The sequence below is a fragment of the Tauraco erythrolophus genome, chromosome 20, assembly GCF_009769465.1.
Source record: "Tauraco erythrolophus isolate bTauEry1 chromosome 20, bTauEry1.pri, whole genome shotgun sequence".
Taxonomy (NCBI): domain Eukaryota; kingdom Metazoa; phylum Chordata; class Aves; order Musophagiformes; family Musophagidae; genus Tauraco; species Tauraco erythrolophus.
This window is the reverse complement of record NC_141484.1, coordinates 3819744-3845789: the sequence shown is the minus strand read 5'-3', so window position 1 is coordinate 3845789 and position 26046 is coordinate 3819744. Positions and strand designations below refer to the sequence as shown.

General features: G+C 42.2%; 2 protein-coding genes across 2 annotated transcripts in view; one reads left to right on the top strand and one right to left on the bottom strand.

Annotated features, from left to right (window-relative positions):
* Positions 1 to 6060, bottom strand: part of PITPNC1 (phosphatidylinositol transfer protein cytoplasmic 1) — an 88815-nt gene extending 82755 nt beyond the window's left edge. Inside the window, exon 1 of the mRNA XM_086624024.1 lies at positions 5623 to 6060. Coding sequence (XP_086480150.1) covers positions 5623 to 5670 — 48 coding nt within the window. The 5' untranslated portion in view covers positions 5671 to 6060. The remainder of the gene's footprint in view (positions 1 to 5622) is intronic.
* A 4026-nt stretch (positions 6061 to 10086) lies between these two features.
* Positions 10087 to 19929, top strand: PSMD12 (proteasome 26S subunit, non-ATPase 12). The gene is given in 18 exon segments (XM_086623888.1): positions 10087 to 10239; positions 11949 to 12008; positions 12587 to 12715; positions 14084 to 14191; positions 15100 to 15115; positions 15118 to 15144; positions 15147 to 15226; positions 15650 to 15799; positions 15973 to 16107; positions 16632 to 16706; positions 16708 to 16761; positions 17143 to 17191; positions 17194 to 17257; positions 17259 to 17298; positions 17812 to 17838; positions 17840 to 17890; positions 19193 to 19403; positions 19708 to 19929. Coding segments are annotated over 17 exon segments (1383 nt in total). The 5' UTR covers positions 10087 to 10131; the 3' UTR covers position 19403; positions 19708 to 19929.
* Positions 19930 to 26046: the final 6117 nt, after the last annotated feature.

Sequence of the window (26046 nt, the reverse complement as noted above, 5' to 3'; positions counted from 1 at the left end):
TTTAAGGGCAACTGCAGGTCACGTATGTAGCACAGGCCTTGTGATGCGAGCAGACACGACCGCCCACGAAGGAGCAGATCGGATCTGTTTGCTAACAAGAGCCTTACACAACGATCTCTTCTGAAGGGTAAAAAGATGTTCATAATGGTGTAAAGAGCTTTCCGAGCTCAATAATTAACTCGGAGTACTCCTCAGACAAACGTATCAGTGCCTCCACAGTATTAGTTGCAAAAAGAAGGTAAGGCTGGCGATATCCTCGTAAGGCATATCCAGAAAGAATTATTAACTAGAGTAAAAAGTCCTTTACTCCTCATGGCACTTTAGTATCTTGTAAAGGAATCAGTGCAATGACTATGGATGCATTACAGCTGTTGAGAGTTTAAATTAAAACTGCACGAAAAGCCTCCGTTTTTGCTGGACAACTTCAGCTCAAACCCACCAGATACACTTTTTCTGCAGAGGCCATGGTCATGATGCGGTCCGACCATTATTTTATTTACAGGCAATTAAACTGAATTAAATTTGAAAAGCTGACTTCACCTTATGTTTGCTTCTAGTTCTCTTGCTTACAACCAATGTACTACTCTTTCAAAGTACATGTACATATTCCCGAAAATGAGTTCTGTGGTTATAGCTGGGAAATTAAAAAAGCATATATAATTGATCATTATTTAATCTACCTGTATTAACTGCAGGATGAATATATGTAGTTTGTCCTGCAGTAGATCAATGTAGTTTAGAAAAAATGTATTTTACTCTTTATACCTTACTAAAGGCTTTTCTGCTCTACATGCACATATTTATGTCTAAATATCATAACACCTGCTAACTCAGGGCATACAAACACTTTCTCAAATGCTTTCATTGAGCTTTAAATCTGTCTTAATAAAACATGTTATAAGAAGTATCCTTTGTACACAAAAGAGTAGACTATGAAATCTTTTAAAGAAGAAATGTACACAAGATTCAGAGAATAAAAATACTGTTTACACATATGTTGTTGAAAGAATTTTACGTAAATAATCTATGCTGGGAGAATCCCTAATGTTAGAAACAAGAGTTAAACACTGGATATTTCTATAAAGGAGCAAGTACAACTCCTCTAAAACCAGAAATTGTTAATGTTGAAAGGATTTTTTGTTGAAAAATCATGATCTACATTTAGGGACATTTTGCAAAATGTGGCTTGTTTGTATTCATGACAATACAGCTGTTCCTACACACCTCATGCAGGCAGTGCTCCCTACAAACCAAACTCAGCTTTTAATTAAAGCATAGACTGTGAGCAGCACTGCCAGCTTCAGCAGAGATAATACTGGTTGAAATAAAGAACAAAGGAAAGAAAAACCTATAGGACTTTAGGAACTGTCCATACACACATAGTTCAGAACTAATGGAAATGTTCACGGTCAATCCTGTTTCCAAGAAAAAAAACTATGATGACTACTGTATTTTATTCGATGTTCAGCTTTTAAATACCTACAACCCAACTTCACATCTTTATTAGCATTTCACAGCAATAACAACTCCATTCTCAACAGAATCCAGCAAAAATGTCTTTCCACCTAGTTCCCTAAAGAGTAATCACTTTCCACACAATGAAACGTCACTGTACTTTGTCTCTCCCAACATAAAAGTTCAGTAACAGGCTCATCGATCAGATCTGGTTTACATTTTCAGACAAAGGCATCTCAAAAGCACAAAACCACGTAATCCTTCCTGTGAAGAACTGTGGAATTATGATTTGCAATGAGACCCAAGTCTGAGAATTTTTTAGCATCTCTGCTCTTTTCAATTGCTCGGTGGCCTTTTCACTTGCTCAGGAATGTGGTTTTTTAACTGATGATATTTAAAAAACCACAGTGCAGCCTATTATAATACTCTCCAATATGATGTAACAAACTATTTGTGAGAATGAACAAACACATGAAAATGCAAGGGGAAAAATAACCAAGAGGCAGGCTCGTTTATTAATTGCAGCTGGGATGAAGAGGAATAACATCTCCTAAGCAATTACCGCAACGGTTTACTTGCTTTAGGTGTTAACGAAAAGAAATGGCTTTTTCTAATTTATAAGGTTTCAGTGTTAACAAAAGGACTGAATCTGCACGCCTGTCTCCCAAAAGTACCACAAGTGAGATATGGAATGACTTCTGACAATCCTATTGGCTTTGTCAATCAACAGCTACATTCTGACCTGAATTGCAAAGTTCTTACAACAGTTGTTATTATTTTGCTTGGAAGTTAACATGATGTTTCCTTTCTCAAATTACTTTAAAGCTGACCAGGCAGCTTGCAACAATACGTATGTAACAGTCCTAAATAAGTGTCAATTAAAATTGGGGTTAATGAGTGAGCCTCAGCCTTGACCAGCTGTAGCGTGGTGCCTACATCTCAGCAAGTGCTCTTGGAACAACTGTCTGTCCTGATGCTTAAGGGTGAGGCACAAAGATGCACCTCCACCTCCTGCATCCTACCTCAAAATACACAACAACAGGTACCTCTGTAAGGAACCAACATTTCCTGGGAAATGTTTCATTTGCACGAAAGCATTCAGAGTCCAGGCTGAAAAGTATACAAACCAAACTCCCACAAATATTCAGGTGTCATATCCAACAAGGGAATCAAGGAAAGAACGCCCCAAGAGAACACAATCTGCAGGAGCTAACAAAGACCAGCAATGTAGAATCTCCTATCCACAATGATGGCAGAAACTCTTCAAACCTGGAGACAGCACTGCTCTGATGGGGACATCTATCAGTTTTTTACACTTCTCTGGAGATAAATCTAGGTCATAGCCAGCCAGTGTAGTATTAATTGCCATACTGCTGTGTGCACACTTATTTACACGCAGAAGTAATGACTTCTAGTTACTAGACTGGACATTATGCAACATTTCAACGCCCATTTTTTACGTTACACATAACTTCTGGCTACAGAAGACCGGGTTTAGGTGCCTGGCTGACATAGTTAACACTCATTTTGCCTCCTGCGCCTGATTATTTTGACAGGAATGACATGGGAAGCTACTCTAGTTTTGGTGACACCACCACCACCACAGACTAAAGATGGAATTCTTTCTCATTCATGTTGTGAGACTTCTATGTATGGATAACTGACAAGTCAGTGCTAAAAAAGAAAACTGCTCAAGGAAATGCTTTTGAATGTATGAATAAAGTGCACAGGCTGAAAGCCAGAACTTTCAAACGGCAGAAAAAAGAGAGTTGTAAAGTCTGAGTAAGGAAAACAGCAGCAAAAGAGAAGCCATGCAGCTGTGTAAGGACGAACTGCATTTTTCACACACCTGTTGAAACCTACAACCTCAAAAATACTTAGGTGCTTAACTCCCAGTAACGTCAATGCGAGTTGGGTATGTAAGTGCCATTGTAGATCGGGGTCCAACATCCCAATCCTGCCAGAAATTGCATGTCCTTTGGAAACTGCATTTCTCTCAAAGCCCACTCAGTGACTTAGCACCTTGCAGAAGGCAGTTTGGGCCTCTCAAAACCAAAACGCTCTCGGTTTTTGAAGGGTGACCATTGCCCCGTGATGTTCTCGTAATGACTGCATAATACATCACCTTCTTATTCGACACAGATGCCAAAAATATCGTGCATTTTTGCTAGTTAATGTGCAACTAAAGGTAAAATAAGAGAATAACACCTTCACAGACTGTAGGAAATGTCACAGAGATGAACCGCTATGAGAAGCACAGTGCAGACATATTTAGTAAGTAAATAGCATAACAAAAATAAGATATTTGTTAATTTCAAGATTTTATCCTATTGTTGATTTTATAAACAATAATGAAATTCATGCTAAATACCAGACATGTTCTAGGTCTCACATTAGGGCATCTCAGCCACAGCTCTTGGATTAAATAATGGATGATTCAACATAAGAGAAACTACACAATGCATGAGTATCTTTACTAATTCTGTTAACATTCTAGAGAACAAAATACTTCCAACGTTATCTTCTGCCTTACCATGCCTCAGCCATTCCTGTTTTAGAGAAAAGTTCAAAAATCTCCCATCTGGAAATACTGTTCAACAATAATTTTTCAAAATAAATTAGATCTGCTCCCTTCTGATGACATAATGAACTGTTATTAACTAAGTGTGGTAGTCTGAGGACATCAGGAACTGGCTTGGATAAAATGTTCTCTACATTAGGATAATACAATAAACAAATAAAATTATGTATTAAAAGAATAATGTCATACAATATCACAGCATACTGCATAACTTGGTTGGAAAATGCTAGAATTAAACCTATGCCTATTGACCTACACATATGTGGTGCTTTAGGTCCTGCTCCCAGAAGAAGGAATTTCCTGAGCAGCCAGAAGTAAATATTTGGCAGCTTAAATTTTCAGATTTAAAACACTGTTAATTTGCCAGATCTGAAGATACAGACAAACAGACCATGGAAACAACTATTTTGTCATACTCATGAGGACTCCTCTACACATATTGCAAAAAATAAAACAAAGCAGTGTAACAAAACACTCACCTGGATGTATTTAAATTAAAAAAAAGCGCACAAATTAATGTGCAAAGTGAAGGTGTTTGGTTATAACCTTGGGGGCCAGGGGTAAGAGGAGCATACTGGCATTTCGCCGTCACGCCCTCGCGGCCGCAGGCAGCCCACGGTGTATCACAGCCGCAGAGCGGGCACCGGAGACCCCCACACTGGAGCCGCTGCCCGCGGCCGCTCCGCGGGGCACCGCGGGGGGAGCGCGCCCCCTGGCGGCCCCGCGCGTTCCCGCCTCGCCCGCGACCCCGAGACTTTGGGCCGACTCAGCGCAAGATGCGCGGCGGGCGTAGGGTGCGCGCTGCAGACTGGCTTGTTCCCCCTCTGCGGTGCCCACCTGCACAGCACAAACAGCCAAATAAAGCTGCGCCCACCTCGTTTTATCCGTGCGAGACACCACAGAGGACAGCACCGCCTCACCTGCGTGTGCCACCAGGCCCTTGGGCATCCATTGCGCCCACGAACGAACACGGTTTCTGTGCACAAGTGACTACAGAGCACGTGTATCACACGTAGGTGTCACTGTCTACTGGAAACAATGAGCAGGTAGGATGTTTGCAGATAAATAAAAGCGTTAATATTTCTAACACAGCTCTTAGAACGTCGACAGAGCGGTTTGGCATTCAATCATTTCTTTAAATGACAAAAAAGTTCTGCTAATAAATCATCACCTATCTACCGTACCTGGGCTAGAGTTCCAGGCCACTGTCATCTGCAAGGGTATTTTAAGCGGAGGCAAAGATATATTTAGAATCTGGGTTTTGGACAAACGCTTTAACAGACAGAGGATTCCAGCACAAAGCATTCTCTTGCAAACATGCATAAGATTCTTCATAAAAGTCTGGTTGGAAAACCTTTATAACCAACACTTTGACGACACAATGCTTTTGATAGACTTAAGTTACCTTCGTTCCTGCAGGATTCCCTTATTTTCCAATAAAAACATTCCTCTCTAACCAATCATCTCCCACAAAGTGCATTATACGAAGAAAAAAATATTCAGTAAAACAGATACAACCTCAACTCGCCTTGAAAGAGGCAGCCCTTGGTCAGTAGAGCCTAACCGCTGGCGGTGGCGGAGCTTACCTCTTCAACTGTCAAAGGCATACAGATCCGGTACTCCTTCATGAGCATATTCCTGCTGCCTCGGTGCAGACCAGCAAACTGGGAGAAAAGTGGTTATTGCTGCACGATGATCACGACGAAAACCAATCACGGGAAAAAAAAAATCAAGCCTCTTTCTCTGTAGGCGCTTGACAATGTGTCCACAAGAGAGTAATGCAACCATCCAGGAAGGCTGACCCAGCAAGAAGGAAAACCAACACAACTGCTCCTTTCTTCCAGTTCTTCCTCCCTCAGCCTGCGATCACGGGAATTCCACACACGCTCGCACCGGGAGACGCTCTCAAGTCTCACACCCCAAACGCTGTCGCTACAAAGACATCCGTCGGAAGCGGACCCGACCGGCAGCCTCTCGCAGCTGTGTCAAGACATGCCTGGGGCGGCGAAAAGCACGAGCGAGCCGAAAATGTGGCTGTCAGCAGCGCCTGCAGCGCGCCGGGCGGCGGGGAAGCCGAGATGCTGATTTCCAAGACAAAGCCTTTTGAGAACGCTTCCTTCCCCCGGCTGCCAAACGCGGCTCCCGCCTCCCCGCCGCAACGCGGCTGCGGCCGCCGCGGCTCCCGCTGCGCTCCGGTTGGGGCGGGGGGCGGGGAGCCGGCGGCCGCGGGGTCCCCGGGCTGGGGCTGTGGCCGTACCGCGGGCGCGGAGCGGCGGCGGCCCCGGCGGGGGCGCGGCTGACATCAGCGGGGCGGCAGGAAGGAGGGACGGACGGACGGACGGAGGGAAGGCGGGGGGGCGGGCAGCCGCCGCTGCTCGGGGCGGTTTGAACCGAGCGGGACGGGAGCGCCGGCAGCAGCGACGGCGAGAACCCGCGGTGAAAATTAATTCTGCCACAAAGACTTCTCGGTCTGGGGGAAGTTTACTGCCCTACGCGTGACAACGCGCCTTGCAAAACGTTTACAACCCGGTGTAAGAGAGGAGAGCCCCGTGGGACCGCCGTGAGCGCGCCCCGGCTCCGCTCGCCCCGCCAAAGCCACGGGAGCGCGCACGGAGCAGGCAGGATGTGAAGGCCTCACCCATTTCCCCTCGGTCAGCCCCGCGCTATCAGCCAGCGCGTTTTGCAACGCAAATAAAACTCCTTTTTCCTATCGGCTATTTACTTTCCAACGCCATCCAGAAAGTTCAGTGGAAAAGTGCCTCCTTCCTAGCTGAACAATAGAGGCAGAACCCGTTTAGAAGAGCTCGTTTGGTGGTTTGGGGTGTTTTTTGGGGTTTTTTTTTGGGCTACTTAGTAGGCACTTTGTTAGTTAAACCGTTTTTTAATGTGCTTGGGTTGTGTGTCTTTCCCAGAAATGCACACGTTGTTAAGTTACAACCTGACATGCACAGGAACCCAGTTGTGAAACCAGCTGGGAACGCCAAACCGCTACACGAGCTCAGGTAAATCACAAAACGGTCGCATCGCTGGCTCTCCTGTCTTCCAGAGGCTAGAAAACACGGATCGCAGAAAAGCGCTGCGACAGCAGTACAAAAACACAAGGCGCTGTACACACAATGGTAAAATACGCATCTGCAGTGAAGTATAAATCATTTGCAAAAATAAAAGTGGTGAAATACCATATTTGGGACAGTTAAAGATGAATTTAGGTCTACAATGAAATACGTGTTTCGTAACAAGAAAGAGCAAAACCCCCTCAGAATTTCATCGGTTCTGAACGCACATTTCAGAGCGATGTATATAATTTTTAGCCCAGAGGACACAGTGCCATCTCCTGGATATTACACAACTTTTCCATTCCACTGCAATAAAGGCACAGTATTCCACGGACTCTGCCTTTCCTCTGACGTGCAAACACCTACACAAAGAAAAAGAAAAGCTGGGAGCTCTGTTAATGGTCTGGTGTTTCAGCTCAGGTGTGAACAACGTGGGTAATGAGGCTCCCACCTGAAATCTGACAACAGCCGTTTATAAATAGCCGAACCGCAGCTGTAATTCATCTTGTTGGTAGTCTGTGTTCCTGAAACTTCCATGCGAAACAGCCAAAACGAGGCAATACCTGTGACATTACCTATACATGAGAGGTCATCCAACTTCAGATCTAAAATAGTTACTTCAGTTTCACGTGATTTCCTAGTGGTTTCATTCACTGGGAACAATATTTCTGGATTTCTGCTGAAAAGTAGTGTCAAAAAATTGAGCTGCTTTGCCTGAGGCCCTGATGCTCCTCAACTATAGGCAAACACATCGATTTCCATAAAAACAAGAGAAAGACCTGAACTAGTTTTATCACCTATTACCTGCTTTCAACACAAACCAAACCTCTTAGTTCTGTTTAAAATAACAAAGCACGCAGATTTGCGGAAAGTGGAGTGTCAAATCCAGAAAATACTTAAAATGGAAACCAAAATTACTTCCTATACCCACAGCAAAGCATTCTTCTGTCACCCCACAGGTATTGCCAGGGGCACAGCTCAGTCTTGTGCTGTCTGCACATACAGTTGGAGGAAAAACCAGTGACCCGAGCAACATCCTGTACTACCCTACTACAACTACTGCCCTGGGACTCACCAAATGCTTTCTAGGGGACACGCTGAGAGAGGAAACTTCTAGCTCCAGCTGGCCGGGTGGTTTCTGCCAAGCATGCCTGCCTCAATTTTGGTTCTTTGTTTTCTGTGAATCCTCAGAAACTATTGCTCTTACCTCTGCAACACACTCTCTACGATCAGGTGTAAAAATAAGACATTTTTCACTCATCTTTCATTTTTGACCTTGGGGGGAAAATATCCCCACATGTTAAATCATGCTGAACATTAACTCCAGACGGGCTTGTGTCAGCAAAATGTTGTTTCATAATAAAAGACCGTAAAAGTCAAGCTATTTCTTCAGATATTTTCTCAGAGACTTCTGAATAAGAATTCAGGGTTTTTTTTTTTAACCATTCACAGAGTTGCCACTGGAGGCAAAAGCTGCCTCCTCATTTCCCAGCAGACCCATATAGGCAAAGGAAGGTAAGTTACAATACGCATTAATTTTCTTCCTCTCTCGCTCACTATCTGAACCAAAATTACTGTGTATAGGAATATGTTCAATTAGATCAGTATCTGACTTTTAACTTCCCTGAAAACCATCACTCCCTATCCATCCACTGCAAAATTATACTAGTATTAGGACAAGCTAAAATAATGAGATTTTATAATTCAAAATAAGTAGTCAAAGCGCTGTGAAAATTTGTAAATGGCCAGAATAAGGAAAGAACAACTCATACACTCTGTGATAGATACATGTATTTTCAATACTTCGGTCAATTAATAACTAAAAATTATTCAGAATAATAGATAAATTCTGTTGCTGGACTTTTAAAATCAAGTTTGAGTTCAAACAGAAAGTGAATCAAAGTCCACAGTCTGTGCTGTGAGAATTGGAAAGGATATATCAGAGACAATTGCAAAACACAGCACCATAGCTCTGAGCTGACTTAACTGAATTACTCTGGATTTACACCAGTAGAGCTTATGTAGTAACTCAGTCTTAATTCTGTAAGCGAAAGATTTAAAAGTTATCTCAAATGCCCCTTTGCCACATTAATGTGTTGTTACGCGTGCGGGACAGCCATAAAGCATCCCACAATGTAATTTCATGGGAACTCATTTTTTCTGGAAATCCTGAATTACAGATACAGGACATTCACGGAGCAGCGTTTGCTTCCGAGTTGTTTACTTGCAAACATGAGCGAGTTTCTCCGAATTTCTCCAGTGAGTGAAGCTTTTGTTGCACGTGGAATGGGAGATGATGCCAATCCACAACCCCAAGTGTTGCACCAATGTCCCACCATGGCATAAGACTGTCTAAAATCAGGTTCCCTGTGCTCTTAAAAACTAGGATGTCTCCTACCTTTCTCCCACCTCTCCAACACCGCAGGATGATTAAGTGACTCAAGGCTGGAACACGGGATACACTGACATCACCGCAGTGACATCACAGCACACCGAGTGCTCCACGGAGCCACGTCAACGCGGCACAGCTCTCCCAAAACGTGGTGGAAACTGCGGGAAATCACGATCCCACCGACACTCCCCCCACCCCCACGGCCCTATCGAGGTCTGGGGCTCTTGGCACACACACTACCAGCGACACCGCGGCTGCGGGGCGGAAATCCCGCGCACCGCAGCGGCAGGGGGGCGCGAGGCACGCTGAGGGCCGTCACTGGGCTCCATGAAGAAGTCACCGCCCCGCGTGTCGCCAGCCGCCCCTTCCTGGTGCCCGGGGGGTCGCCCTCAGCCCGGGGCACGGCTGTGAGGGAACCGGGCGGCCCACAGAGCGGCCACACTCCCGCGCAGCTCGAAGCCGGCCGGTCACCTCAGTGGCGGCACCGCCCCGCCCGGGGCCCTCGGGCGGCCGGGGGTGGCTCCGGCAGCGCCTGTTCGGCGCGGCGCGGGGGGGGCCTTTCCAGGGCTGCCCCGGCTGCGCCTGTGGCCAGGGCCTGGCTGCTTCCGGTGTGTGTTCGAAGGGGGCCGCGGAGCGGAGCCGGGGAGATGGCGGAGGGCGGCGCGGAGCGGGCCGATGGCCGCATCGTGAAAATGGAGGTGGATTACAGCGCGACGGTGGACCAGCGGCTGCCTGAGTGCGAGCGGCTGGCGCAGGTGAGGCGGAGGGAAGCCCGGCGGGGCGGATGGGCTGAGTCATGGCGCGGGGCGCGCTAGGCCGCGCTCGGGGAGGCGGCCCGGTGGCGGGGGCCGTGCGAGCCGCCGCCTGTCAGCCGATCCCGTGCTGAGAGAGCCGGGGCGCGGGTCCTCCCGTGCCATGTGGGGGGAGGGGGGAAGCAGGGACTGTGCTGCTTCCAGTGGCAGTGTCCGGGAGGGTAGGCAGGAGCGTGGTGAGGGAGCCGGGGGGTGTCAGGGTGCAGCCCGGCGGGGGAGGGGTGGGAGAGCCCGAGCCCTCCAGAAGGAACGTGGCTTTTCCCTGCTGCCGCTTTCTGCGTGCAGACACGGAGGTGCTCGTTCATCCTAGGAGTGCTGTGCGTTAAAGCTGCCTTCGTGCAGTTGCTCCGTGTCAGGTGAGACAGTCACGCTCTGCATCCTGACCCGGTTATGGACGCGCCCCAGAGGGCTGGAATAGATTGCCGGAGCCCTGGCTGGCGAACAGGTTGCCTGGCAGCCGCTGAGCAAAGGCGTGTGTGCACTCGGCCAAAGATGAGCACAGAACGTCGTGCTGATGGGATCGTAGAGGCAGTCATGCTGTGGTGTATCTCAAGGTTTCTTTTATGGGCTCGCTCTGTAGCGTGGAGATTTTGACACATCTCAGACCTCAGAACAGACAGGCTGGATATGCTGTTATATTCTGTCCCAGTTGGTATCTGAACCTTGACACGCTGCAAACGCTCCACCTGATCCACGTATTTTGTTGTGATGGACACGCTGTACTGTATAGCATGTTGTAGAATTCTGGAGGCAGTAGCTTTAGTCTACGTGAATTGTCTCTTGCACTGTCTTCAGACTGCATTGCATGGAGAGTAGGCACGGGTGGTTTATGCCACGGGCACGGCTCTGTGTAGGTATAGACACCAGGACCATGTTTTGTTACTGCATAACACGTAAATTTTGTGACAGTAAGAGCACATCTTGACAAACCATTAAACGTAGTTTAAAAGATTTAAGTGGGGTTGGTATGTTTTAGAAAAAAAAAAATTCTCTTTTTTGTTATATTTTTTCCATTTCTAACCGTTTTCTGCAGCCCCACAGTTACCATGAGCTATTACAAATTCTCCCATATTAACGCCTTTTTTACAAGATATTTGCTAAGAATTACAACTTAGGACTAAAAGTACATTGTGGTATATTTAACTCCTCTAAATAAAGGCAAATATTTTCTCAAACCCGAAAAGCAGGACTATTTTAATTCCATGCTTAGACTGTAAAGCATGTGCTTTATGCTTTCTGTAACGTGCTGTAAGTGAGATATGATGGCTGTGCATGAAAGTAATAGTGAAACAGTTTTTTGGCCAAGGTTTCTAGTTGCATATCTGTTCTCACTTAAAGGATTGTTTGGGCTAGGAAGAGAATCAGTCTTCCATCCAATGTGGGCTAACCAAACCTGTCTGAAACTTGCCAGGTTCCTCACTCGAGGCAGGCAACTTACAGCACGTGTTGGGCAAAACCAGAACTGGTAACTTTGCAGTTTAGTCTGTGTGTAAAATGGTTTGTTTAAAGTTAGTGCTGTGTATGTTTCCGTTTTTAAGAAACAAAATACTTGAGTGTACAGGCTAGTTTATGGTTTTTACTGACATGAGAATTAGAGCTACTCTGAATTGTATTCTTTGCTCATGGTGACAATTCTTTGCCTGTTGCATTAGGAAGGAAGATTGCAAGAAGTCATTGAAAACCTTCTCTCCTTGGAAAAACAAACACGAACGGTAAGTAGCACGTGGTGTACAACATTGTGCTTGGTTGTCCCACACACCCCCTTGTTCCACTGCACTAAGTCATAAAAGGAATTGGAGTATCAGTCTTTCTCTTTTGTTGTTCTTTTCTTTAAAAAGAAAATCAATGAGGCTAGATATAGTATTCCAGTACTTAAAGGGGGCCTACAAGAAACCTGGAGAGGTACTTTTTGCAAGGGTGTGTAGTGATAGGACAAGGGGAAATAGCTTTAAACTGAGAGAGGGGCAGATTTAGATTAGATATAAGGAAGAAATTTTTCACTCTGAGGGTGGTGAGGCACTGGCACAGATTGCCCAGAGAAACTGTGGCTGCCCCATCCCTGGAAGTGTTCAAGGCCAGGTTTGATGAGGCTTTGGGCCACCTGGTGTAGTCGAGAGTTTCTCTGCCCATGGCAGGGGGGTTGGAACTAGATGCTCTTTGAGGTCCCTTCCAACCCAAACCATTCTGTGATTCTCTGATATTTTTTTTCCCCTTTGTATAACAGCAGTGCAACTGATAGGGGTCTGCAGGTTGTTTATCCCACCACTCACATGCTGTTTGTTTGTTACAGGCGTCTGACATGGTCTCCACGTCCCGTATCTTAGTCGCTATAGTGAAAATGTGTTATGAAGCTAAAGACTGGGATGCTCTTAATGAAAACATTATTCTTCTATCAAAGAGAAGAAGTCAGTTAAAACAGGTAAATTTAATCCTTTGAAACAATAAGATTATATTTGCAGCTGTATTATGTATCTGGTCTCCCCCTTGCGTGTAGGGACTTTCCCGGCTTTATAGCACCTTTCTGAATAGATTGTAATTAGCTTCTATTGACGTTTTTTGGTAGACGTGTGAAAGCGAGTAATGAAACTGATGTCTGGAATTAGTCTGTCTTCATCTGGTGCCTGGATCCTGTGAGATCCAGCTTGCCATTGTTGGCCACACTGCTGTGACTTTCTGCTTTCATGCATACCAGTGCTTTAAGATCGTGGTTCATCGTCACACTCTCCTACAGTCTGTATTGTAAACATATTCTTAATTTGCCTGCTCACGAGGTGTACATTGGACAGGGCTATTGCAATTTAGGTGTGTGCTAATCAAATCAAATAAGGTGTGTGCTTTACATGCTTGCTTTTGAAACTGTCGTTCTCTGGAATTCAGTTCTGTATGAGAAATCCTATCAGGATAGCTGAAAGCACTTGCAATTAAGAAAGTGCCAAGTTGTTACACTGTGTGTTAGTTTGACTTAATTAGAAGTCAGCAACAGGTAATTTTAATGACATCATTGCTTTAGGAAGAAAAAGGTTACCTACTTTTTAATGTGCAAAAAAAATTAGGAGTTTGTGTACAAGTAGAGTACAGTTCAGTTCTCAACTTGCACCAACTGTGCTGAAGACTTGGGTCATTCAGCTGAATTTTCTTCTTGAGGAAGAAGTTTCTAGAAGTTTCATTCTGTTTTGTTGTTTTTTTTTTTTTTTCAGAAGTAGGTATTTTAATAATAATTGTAACAGCTTTGTCAGCGTTGCTACCAGAAGAACATGTTCTAATTAATATCTGTGCTTGCCACTGAAGGATGCTAGCTTATTAGTGCCTTTTTGGGAATATGCAGAGATGGAAAAGCATCAGTCAGGAAGAAGTACCCCTTTTCCTTCCCTTCTTGAAGAATCTACAGGTGTCCTAAAGAGAAGGGCTAGTGCACACACTAAGAGAAGATGTACCTTCCCTTTAGCCAGACAGGTCTTAGGGCAACCAGATGTGAGCGTCATGTGGATTTGGCTGAAGAGCAGTCCTAGTCACGAGAGAACCACGTAGGATGAATTATTTTGAATATCATTGGAAAAACTGAGATGAAAGAAATGACAGAACAGCATCGTATTTGACCTGTACCATCAGTCGCTACCATCATTTTACACGTTTTGTGAATCAAAGTGATGAGATGTACCTTGCATGCTTTTTGTTGAAATGAGTCTCTTTAGTTTGATGTGAAACTATTTAGGACTTATCTCTGAGTGTTACAGTTTGAATGCGTTTGCAAAACACAGTATGTTTTTCTTTTCTGTTGCTGTACTAGGCAGTTGCTAAAATGGTCCAGCAGTGCTGCACGTATGTTGACGACATCACAGACTTACCAGTCAAACTGCGCTTAATTGACACGTTGCGCATGGTTACAGAAGGAAAAGTAAGATTTTGTTTTAAGACTGAATGTCTAAAGGTAGAATAAAAACGTTCACCTTCTTAAAAGCATAGCTTCTTAATGTTATTTTTTAATCTCGTTCAAATAAGAGCAAAAGTAATTTTTAAATTAAGAGAACTCAAGTAGTGTATTTCTTTCCAGAAGACTGCAGATATTTTCCAGATTTCGTATTTAAATAATTTGCTGAAACACTGGCTATATTTCAGTGATGTAGATATTTGGATGTACTCACTAATGTAATTAATAATACATTTCAGATTGTCTAAAATGCCATTTTTCCCTTTTTAAAATGTATTTTTATATATTTGAGAACTGAGCGGTTAGTTTAATTTCGCCTGCACTTTGCAAGGTGTTATGTACAGTGATGATAACAGAAGGTGATACCAAAGCATTACATCAAGGTAATTATTTATGTAATATCCTTTTGCTTTAAGAAAATGAACAATCTGGATTAAGAAAAATTTGTATTAATGTTATAGCTTTTGTCTGTTCCAAGTTAGTCTAAATTGTTAGTGATCAAACTGGTGGTGATTTATGGATGGTAGGAGTGAGTGAAATACATCCCCAGTAAAGTATCAACTCATATTTGTTTCAAATATTTTAGCAGACAGCATACCTAATACTTATTCACAGTGCCATTCTTTACATTTGCTTAAAGAATGGTAGAAGAATTAGACATTATTTTTGGGATTAGTTTAGTCCAAATATTCCAGTGTGTCAACTATCCATCTATTTTATCTGTGTGTATTGTGGATAGTGTCGTATAGTGTATGGGTACACAAAGAATTAATTGATTTTATGAAAACATCAAATAGATGTCCTTAGTGGGGTTGTGGTCTTAGAGTTTACACTCTTTAGAAAATTCCAATGTTTAAACTACTTCTGGATTTCAGATATATGTGGAATTAACGTGCCTCGCCTGACAAAGACACTTGCAACAATAAAGAACAGACTGGTGAAGTGAAAGAGGCTGCCTCTATTCTGCAAGAATTGCAGTAACACACCTTGCAACTCAAAATTGTGTCAGCAGGAAAGTTAATTCTGGACTGCTTTTAGATTATTATTTAGAAACTTAGTCAGGTATGCCTGCAGAAGTGCCTGGAATGAGATGAACTGTTATTAGTGAAAGTGTAATTCAGTTTTCACTGCTTTTGTTCATCTCATGGTAGGTTTACATAGAATATTTCCCATTTGGAAAACAGACTCAGTTCTCTAGGTAGTGCACTGAGTTCAGCATTGGTGGATTGTCCTGGTGTAAGGTGGGGGCTATAATTTAACACTTGAATAACCTTTTCTCCATTTCAACTTTTCTCTGGAATAGCTGTTTTTCTTTTGGTTTTGTTTTGTTTTTCCATCCTGACAACACTCTCCTCTCGTCTTGCACAGTTAAGACTTCACTTGATTTGACTTTGACAATGTTAAATAGTTACATTTTCATTCTAGGTGGAAACATATGGTTCAATGGAAAAGAAGGAACGTGTAGAATTTATCTTGGAGCAGATGAGACTCTGTCTAGCTGTAAAAGACTATATTCGGACTCAAATTATCAGCAAAAAAATTAATACAAAATTTTTTCAAGAAGAAAATACAGAAGTAAGTCATTGGAGAACTTCTCTCTCCCCCCTGCAACCCATCCCAATTTTAATCTGACATGACTGTCTTCAGGTCCAAGTGTATTTGAATCCCTCTGTTTTCTAGGATCCAGTTGGATTTCACTTATGTGATTCATGGACCTGTATTAATTTTACTGTTTGATACTGTTTCAGAAACTGAAGTTGAAATACTACAACTTAATGATCCAGCTGGATCAGCATGAAGGCTCCTACCTCTCCATCTGTAAGCACTACAGAGCCATTTATGATACTCCATGTATCCAAGCTGAAAGTGAAAAGTGGCAGCAGGTAAAAACCACTACGTACAACACGTCTGTATTTTCATGTGGCAAATACCCATTTAATTACCAGATCGATTCCAGCAGATTACATAGGTCATCAGTCTGTTGTTATTTTTTTTTAATGGCTATATTAACAAATTGGTTAATGAAAACAGATTTGTAATAAAGTTGATTTCAAATGAATATTTATAACTAACATCATTATATTGTCTTTGAAATCTTGAGACTGTCTTGTCTGTTTATACAAGTGCAGAAATTGGAAACAGCTGTGCAAGTGTGGTCTAAGTGATACTGTTGTGTATGCAGTACAGATGTTACATATCTGAAAAGATTTTTTTTTAAGTATTATTTTAAATACTAGAATTTTAGTTAAGCTGAATCAATTGAAATGTATCACTGTGAATGAGGATTCATTTCTGCAACATGACACCAGTTTCACCTTAACTTCTCAATATGCTGGGCTTCAGCCTTTTTGATGTTAAACTCTGAGCTCTGTGAGCAGTGTTTTCAACCTCTTTTCCTTTTAAACAGGCACTGAAGAGTGTTGTTCTTTACGTTATTCTTTCACCTTACGACAATGAACAATCTGATTTGGTGCACAGAATTTAGTAGTGACAAAAAGCTAGAAGAAATCCCGAAGTATAAGTAAGTATTCTTTCTAATATACAATTCCTAGGTTAAAAGAAAAAAAGTGCTCTCTCTCAAACCAGCTGTGCAAGTGAAATCTGTTTACACTGAGTCTGCGGTAAGTGTCTCAGAATTTAAAGCCGTATGAAAATACTGCAAATTGTCATGATTGTGCAAATTCTACATTAAAATAAATGTCTCTTTAAAGAGAAAATCTTATTAGAAACACAGTCTGCCTCGAGCTGCCCCCCCTGATAGCGTGAAGTATACAGAGTATATTTGGAAGAACAATGAGTATTAACGGTGATAAAAGTAACATTTAACATTATTTATTGCATTTAGTTAAATATGAAATGAGCCTTATAATACAAGGTTGTAAATAACTTTACTAAACCATTTAGCGCCCTCCTAAAACTCTTACCACATGGAATTGATGCGATGGACTGCCCTGGTTGAAGAATACGGGAAAGATTGAGAGACGGATCCCTGGACAGTCCTGAAACAGATGTTTTTGGCTGTACAGGGAAGGTGAAAAGGATGGAAAGATTTAAAGAACAGAGTTGTGGACATTGTAAGTAGGCTGGCGTTAAGCATGAGCTAGGTATTCAGTGCCTCAACTGAAAACACTTTCCTTGCCATATTTAGTTACAAAGAGAAACAAAAAAAATACGTCGTAAAGCAGCAGGTAAGTACCTTTTCCATCGTGTTATATTTTGAACATTTATTTGCTCATATATCTTTATTATAGATAGGTATTTGGCACAGCTGCCAGAAAAAAGAACATATTGCACTCAAGTTGTGAGATTTAGCATTCACATTTCAATAGAGCAGAACTTGAAAGTTCTTGCTTTGTATTAAATTCATAATTAGTTGATTTCATTACTTAATAATTTGTCACGTGGAGACTTTTATACCTTTACAAGCAAAAGAACTCTTTGTCCACAACTCCCTCACGTACCTTATGCTGGGCTGCTGTTAGAGCATTACAGCTCCAATCTGCTTTTAACATTGACTTTTATATTTTTGCAGCCTGCTTCAATTATTTTTTGCACATAACCCTCTACTCTGAACACTTTATTTCCAGAATATTAGAATAATGGCTAAATATTATTACCAGAATTACAATGAAGAGAATGGCACAGCTTCTGGATCTGTCCGTTGATGTAAGTGTTGCTTTGGTAGCCTTCTTTATAAACGGCGTGGAAGTGTGTCTGTGCATGTGTTTGTGGCAAAATGTGAGTATTCAAGCAGAGTAATGTTCTCTTTTAATTGAACCTTGAGTTCTCCTTTTTAGCTTGAGAAAGCTGTGTAAGGGATGCCCATAGACCATCGTATGTTTTACAGACAATGCAGAAGACATAGCATTGTAGAAAATACACTGCTTGGTACAGAGTTCTCAGGTTTACACTTGTGTGTTCATGGATTGTAGTAGCTGTCATTGTCATCTCTATATCTGTCTTTGTACGGTCCTTGCAGCTCTCCTAGCTTCATCCTTAGTTGTAATTCCCCCTGCACGTGTTACACCAGGAAGGACAAAGTGTGCTACAGAGACAGACAGACAGCATTAAGTGAACCTTAGTTCATTGGGTTCTTTTTATGAGAAGCAGTCTAAAAGTCTGTTGAGATTAATAGCATTAATCCGAATATTTGTCACTTTATTAGTCAATCCAAAGATTTAAGTGTATTTTCATGCCTTTATGGGAGTTGGCAAACTGTATATCGATGTCATGGTGCATGTGCCCTTAAGGCAAAAGCTGCTCTTAACAGTTCGTTGATGTTCCAGGTCTCATTTAAATGCTGGAGCTTCTTGGTTTGTGTTCCAGTTTTAAAAAGCTCTTGTCAATGGGTGATTAAAACTGACTGAAAAAGCAGAGTTTCTCGCCTTTGAAGGTCCCTGTTTATAGATGGTTGGACTTGAGGAACATGGGGTGTCTTCCTGTCATCCCCCTTTGTGTTTTCAAGAGCTTTCCAGAGAGATTCATACATCATGGCATATTGGGAGCTCAAGTGCAAATGAAAAGCTTTACCCTACTCTCTTTTAACTAAATCTGCTCTTTTCCATAAACTTAGGATAAACCTTCTTTGACAGTGATCTGTAATTTACATGGATTTTCCTATGCCATGCTTGTGAGAAGGCTTGTTCTGGTATCTCTCTAGCCAAGTACTCCAGTGTGTAGAAGTCTGTTGGTGTAGTATATTAAACTTTTAGTTTCATGAAAGAGAAGCAGTTATAGGTCAAACGGAAAAAAAAAAAAAGTTTTTTACTAGATGGTGCTAGTAGCTTGTAGTGCCAACACGTGTAATATTGAAGTATTGTGCATTTTTTTACAGCATTACTACAGCTGTATTTCTGTTAAGTATAAAGAAAACCTTGTTCCCCATGCTTTAATGCTGTCTGGGAGGAATACTGCTGCTTTGTGGGTAAAAATGCTGTTTTCTTAACTTAGTGCTGTTTGTCTTTGCAGGAGTCGGAGGAGTTCCTGTCTAACCTAGTAGTTAACAAGACCATCTTTGCTAAAGTAGACAGGCTGGCAGGAATTATCAATTTTCAGAGGCCCAAGGACCCAAACAATATACTCAATGACTGGTCTCACAAGCTCAACTCGCTGATGGCCCTAGTCAACAAAACCACACATCTCATTGCCAAAGAGGAGATGATACATAACCTGCAGTAAGGTGCCTCAATAATCCCAGTGCTTTTAAAGAAGGCATTAAATCTTCCAAATAAGACTATTATTACAGTGGTGTATATGGTTTGTTTTCTCCCTGTCAAGCCTTCCTGGTCTAAAATTTAGAACATAATTCTGAAATTTCCTGTTGACAGTAAAGTCCTGATTATTCATTGAGTTGTTAATGTTTTTGCTACAATTGGTGGAAGAACATAATAAACACTGTATTCGCTGTATAACAATAGTCTGTGATTTCTTCTTTGGTTGTAGACCTTTTACCTACACATAATTCTGTGGTTATTTCATTACAGGACTATTTTCGAGGCGTGTGATGGAGACGATATACTGTAAATATAAAATCCTAGGGTTTTACAGTTGCATGCCTTGAGGTAACTTATAATGATAATATTCTAATGTTAAGTCAGGATGCTGTTTGAACAAAATTCTGGATGTCATGCTTAAGAATAATGCTGTTTCTTGTGGTTTGGGACTACAGATAGGCTTTCTTAATAAATTCTGAGCTGACAAATCTACCTGAATCTTGTCTGCTTGGTGCAAGTCAAAAATTTTCACTGTTTTGTAGTTCCAGTTTGTAATGGCTACAATAGCAGTTATGGAGTTATGGCGTTATGGATAGTACTTCAAAGCTGCTGCTTCTCATAATTTAATGTGTCACATTCAGACGAGATTAATGTCCCCTTATTTGCTTTAACCTGCTTCTGATGGAGGGAAGCTGTAGATTTTTCCCCATGTCCCTGTTCTGTTTTTTTAAGAAAGTAAAATAGGAGCACGAATAGTCTAGTAGGAATCAATGGAACTTTCATTGAATTTGCTCTGTTTTTAATGATTTTTAATGCTAGCCATAAGTAACTACTTTGTAATTAATTAGGCAGAGACTATAATTACAAATGCTGTATTGAGATGTATATAAATCCTGTCTCTTTAAAAGCACACTGAACTTCATTCAAACTAACACTTTTAGCACAGGTCATTATCATATGAATACACAGTAAGTCAGGAAACTAGACAGTGATTTTGAGTGAGGGAAGTCTGTGAAGGGACAGGAAAACCTGGAAGCTTCGAAGGCAGTGATTTGCATTTGAAATGTAAACTTTGGACATAGCTTAAGGGAAACTTGAGAATGTCATTTTGCAGGCAAGTGACTTTATCAAGTCATACTAATCTAGCTCACTGCATTTAAGCAACAGAAAAAAAACTGAACTATCGGGAAAGGGAGAAAGAGACTATTTGGAATGCACAGAATGCTTACTGTCTAACTTCCTAAATTGTATTATAATCCCAGCTGTACGAGGTGAGCCTTAGGAGCATGAGCAATACTGCGAGGATAATGAAGAAAGTAACTTACTTTGGTTTTGACCTTGTCAATTGAAAAAAATCAATCTTCTGGAAACCGAGGCAAGAGGTACCAGAAAGGGCAACAGTGGGTCATCAGGGGAAGTGGGAACTTGCCTCCCCCAGTTCTTATGATAAACCTTTTTATTCCATTTGCAAATCTGGTCTGGAATCTTGAACCCCAAGCATTTAAGCTTGTGGACTCTCTGACACTTCAACCGGATGAGCGATACTGGACTTGTTTCCCCATCCAATCCACTTTTCCTTTTTATCCTAGAGTGGAATGGTTCAGTGATTCGCTGGCCCGGCTTTCTGGGGGTCTTGCAGATGCTGCTTCTTCTCTGGCCTAGCTATATCCCTCTCTGCTGCCTTTGCATTTAGGATGTGAGTTTGTTAGAGAGAGGAGGTGTTTTCTCTCCCTTCGCAACTACCTTTTGCTGTCAGCATTGGAAAGAACATGGAAACACTATTTACCTTCCAACAGTTCAGGCATCTCCTTAAAGCTCAATTCAGAATGATTATCAAGGTTCATTTTCATGGTCTGATTTTATACCAAAGGTTCACAATGATCAAGCTTTTTGCCTTTTGGTCCGAAATAGATTTTCGTCCTTATTTTTCACTTACAGCACCTTCATCTTGGTTTGATGACATACAGCCCAAGGCAAACTCCCTACCTAACTCTATCCTCAGAGTGAGATAGACCCGTTGTGTACCTGGTGCCAGGAGCAAGAATCCCTCAGGGTTTACCTCCCCACACATCACAAGGTTAAAAGAGTAGTTTTAAAACAAAATTGCAGAATTATTAGGCTGTACAGTAAGCCCAAGTGAGTGGAAAAGAATCTAACCGTTCAGCTTGGAGATTCTTATTTTTGTTCCAGTCTATTATTAATGAAAATTAGGAGTGTATCTTGAATCTCTGGAAAAGGTTGCCACATTCAGGTTGCTAGGAAAAAAGACAAGCTGTAAACTTTTGCTGCTAGTTCATCTCAGGAATGCAGATACATGTCAGATAGAACTCCTTCATGAGCAATTTAAAGGTCAACATAAAGGCTTGCTGGAAAAATGCACTGAGATTGAAGATCTTTGATCTCGACAACGTGGGATCAAACCATCGCATAATCTGAACTTCTTAGTTCCCGTCTCCTCAATGTACCCTCAACATCCCCATATTGCTTTTGCTTTCAATACTCTCCTTTTGTGGATCAAAGGAAAAATCAGTAAGAATTAGTTTGAATATTACTTGCTCTAGAAGTTGTATGTGTTTCAAGAGTCCATGTTCAAGAAATGTTATCCTTGGATAATTATGAAGTAAGACTAAAGTTGAGATCATCTGTTCATTACAGGACTCTGGAGGAATTCCAGGGGAATTTTCATGCTGGAAAATCAAAACTTGCTTCTCTTCAGCCTAATAATCAGACATTAATGGCTGCCTAGAAACAGTTTGCTTTATTGTTTAGTAAGACTAAGAATTAGTGTTGCTATCTAACCTCAGGTCTACGACTTGTTTGTGGCAGAGGGTAAAGCACTTCTGTTAGTTTCCTGTGATTGCTGCTTCTGCGGGACTTCAAAATTTATAAAGGTCCAGTGTGCTAAGACAATAAAAACATTGCTTCTATTACTGCAGTCAGTCTGGGACTTCTGTTGAGAAAGGCCTCCCGTGGTTTGTTTCTCAGAGGTGGAAACTGCTCAGGATGCCTGCTGGGATGTTAGGCTGCAGGGTCAAGGAGGCAATTTGGTGCTGAATGTGTTCTATTATGTGTTTACTACTTTTACATGTTAATTGTAATGGTTTTTCCTGTGTTCTGAAGTTAGACATCATGAGTAGAGCTGATTGAAAATCCGAGTTTTCTGTATTGGAATTCAAGAAATGCCAGTTCCCAGAAACAGGAGTGAACGTTATTATAGAATGGAAATTGATTTTCTGAATTTCGTGTGAAAGCAGAAGTCTGAGCCGAAAGGAAAAAAAAAAAGCAGCAGTGTAATAGTTTTGTTTTGAAATTGTAGAAACGCAGTTATAGCTGTGATTCCAAGTGTGCAGCTCATGGGCGAGCCAGGACCCTGGGGCGTTTTGGCTACCAGCTCTCCATTAGCCCAGAAGCAAGTGAGGTTTCTGAGTTCCCAACTCTTCCAGAATCTGTGCCACACCTTTCAGAGCTCTGCTCAGATCTTGGCTTCATGGCAAGGAGCCTAGCAGCCCTGAGTGGACCCAGGTTTTCAAACTCCTGTCTTTTGGCAAGGAGCCTAGATTCTCCAAGGACCTGGGCATGGCTCCTAGCTTCACAGAATAGGGAGAAGCTCTGTGAACAGTCATGATTTACAGAATCCTGACTTAAGGGTAGGGAGACTGCATGTGTTAGTGCCTCCTGTACAGGGCTTCCTTGCAGTTATGGTCCCTGAGAGGTTGGGCTTTCTAAACTTCCAGCAGGAAATTGCAATTTTCAGATCTAAAGAGATTTTTGAAATCTTAAAAAAATGTAAAAGTAGAATTGAATTTCGTATTGCTGCATTTGCTGGAAGTTTGTGGTTTGTTTTGTTTGTTTTAATCTTAGCATTATACTGAGTCCCTAGAAATATCACCGTTAGGCTTTTGAGGATCTGAGTCCTGCCAAGTCTCATGATGCTGAGCAGAGATTCATTGTTTTTGTTTTTATCTCATGCCTCCCCATTGTGCCTTTGGCATTTGTTACATTTGCAACATATACTGTTGCTTTTCTTCTGCTCCCAGACTCCATGTGACTGGCTGTTCCTGCTCTCCTTGGGGAGAAGAAAGTGAGTGCACTGCAACCAGTGCAAAAACTGACATTCCTCAGCAGAAGCCTAGTACTGTGAGCTCTTCTCTTGTCATGAAATGCCATTAGTGAGCATAGCACATGGGGATTTCTTGGGAAGTCTGGACAATTCTGGAAATGCAAGCCAGTAGTTAGCACGTAACACATCTGTTTCTATGCCTAGCCCAATGCCGAGTGAAGACCTGGCTTGTCAACTCAGCCTGTAGAGTTGTGAATGATGTGTTTGATTGCAGAGGTTGGAAGCCAAAATTGCAGCTTCCAGTGGGGTAATACACACCAAGGAGTGACAAAGAGACATCTCATGGAGTCCCTCCCACAGTAGCAGCTAATATTATAAGCTTATTTCCTTAAAATATCCTTTAATACTGTATTGAAACATGTCAATAAAAGCCACAATAAGTCTCTTTCTTCCCATGTAGCGTCTAACCAGTTGCTAGTGGCATACTCTGCCTTCTGTGCTGTTACAACAGGAGTGGCTCTGGAACTGAAGTTTAGTTATATTAAGGCCCTTTAGCTTTGGGATCTGTCCCTTAGGCCAGTTGCTATATGATTTGCACTTTGAGCAGAATTTCCCAGGTTAATGAGTGTTTGGAGCCCAAATCTGTTTTGGACCAACATTCCTCATCTTTCCATCTGGTAAAAATGCCTATGGAAGGGCTCCACATGGAAACAATACATTTATTCCGATCTTGCAGGCTTAGTGGCAGTACTTGAACAAAATAGTGCTTGGCAGCCAACCCCATCTTGGAGCTGTTGGCTCCCTCTGTAGCCTCTGGCGTGTCCACTTTGAGTTTATGCGATACAATTAACCAGTCTACAAAATACAGTAAAACCTACTTCATACAGGGGCTAAGGGGTTTAATTTAAGTCAGAAGATCATAAAAAGCAGTGGGTGTAAGTGCACAGTCTCCACAGTGTGTTTCATACACAGCAGTTTTTCTGAGATGGGGGATTCCCCTGCTGCCCTACTCTTTCCCCAGCTCCTTTCTGGGCTGTTTCTACAGTGCTGAGTTGCCATCTTTGCCTTTCAATCTAGGAACTTTGAAAGAACAGATAGCGATAAAAATGGTGTCTGCCATTGAACAAACCCTTCCTTGTATAACTCAGTCACTAGCTACACTTTTTTTTTTTTTCCTAGCACAGTATAAAGCAATACCATCAGAACAAGTGGACTCAAAAGTTAATGAAAGCTTATGTGAAAAATAAACTCCGGAAATTTCTGTCTCACCTCAAAGAACTGTAGAGGATATATACCTATTTTTAGACATATACACAGATCTAAAACTCCTATTTCCCACTGCTTTTTAAAAAAATTGTAATTTATTTTAAAGAAAACCTTCCTTGCATTTTGTAATAAAATTTTATCAGCTCCCTAGGAACCAACACAACCAACCTCCAAAATGAAAGTACGAATTCCACCTTCAACAACCTGGACTGAATGAAACACAAAGTTAGCTAGATCCTAAACATGGTTTCACCTTTATAGATTCTCCGTAACTGCCCCTATTCCATGCATGGTGGCCCATGGAAAACACTTTAAAAGAGTCAGAGCACGGCCCGTAGCTCACTAGGGCTGGTGGCCGAGGCAGGCAGCCGGGGACCAGCAGAGATGGATGGTCTGGGGCAGGCTCCATGGGAATGTGTCTTTCCTCCTGAAATGGCGTCTAGTGGCTTGGGGCTGGGATCAACCCCACTCCCCCTCTGGCAAGGCCCTGGTAGGCACTGAAACAGTTAACGAGAACTCCCACAGTATTTTATAAAGGTGAATTAAAAAGTGGACTGAGTTAAGTCTGAGGCTGCAAATGCAAAGGATTTCTTATGTTATTTCCTTTTGCATTTACATTTTTGCAGGGAGCTCTCTCTTTATAAGTGCACTACTGATGAATATTGAAATATTCTTGGGGCCACAAGTTCTTCTGCAGTGGCAATGCATCAGAGGCTGGCTGTGGTTACTCTTCAAAGGAGTTAGGAGCGTTACAGGTCAATTTAAATAGAAACGTATTCAGGAAAATCCAATACCAAAATGATCTGGATCTTACAATTACTTTAATTAAGTAGAAGGAAAAGTTGTTAAAAAAACACTGGAATCCGTTTTGTTGTACTTATTAAGCTGCTTCCCCCAATTTCTTGTCAACTTCCCCTGAAGCGCGATGTCAGCAGCGAGGGGCAACCCATCCACGGCAGCTGGAGAAGGCTGGTTTGCAGGACAGCGCAGGTACTGAGAACTGATCACCAAACGTTGTGAAAACACAGCTAACAGGGAAGATTCCTCCGGGAAAATAAAACTGTTACGCAAAGCAGTTCCTGGGATTCATGCGCAGCCAGAAAGGCATTACCAACAGTCCTTCAGCAAAAGCAGACGGGTTTTTGGAAACCCCGTGTACCGTGTGAGCTGTTCTGGCACCCGTGGACCCAGATTTCCGCGAGCTTCTTTAAAAGCAGTAACTTTTTTATTTTCTTTTTTTCTTTTTTTTTCTTTTTTTTTTTTTTTTTTTTAAATCCACAACA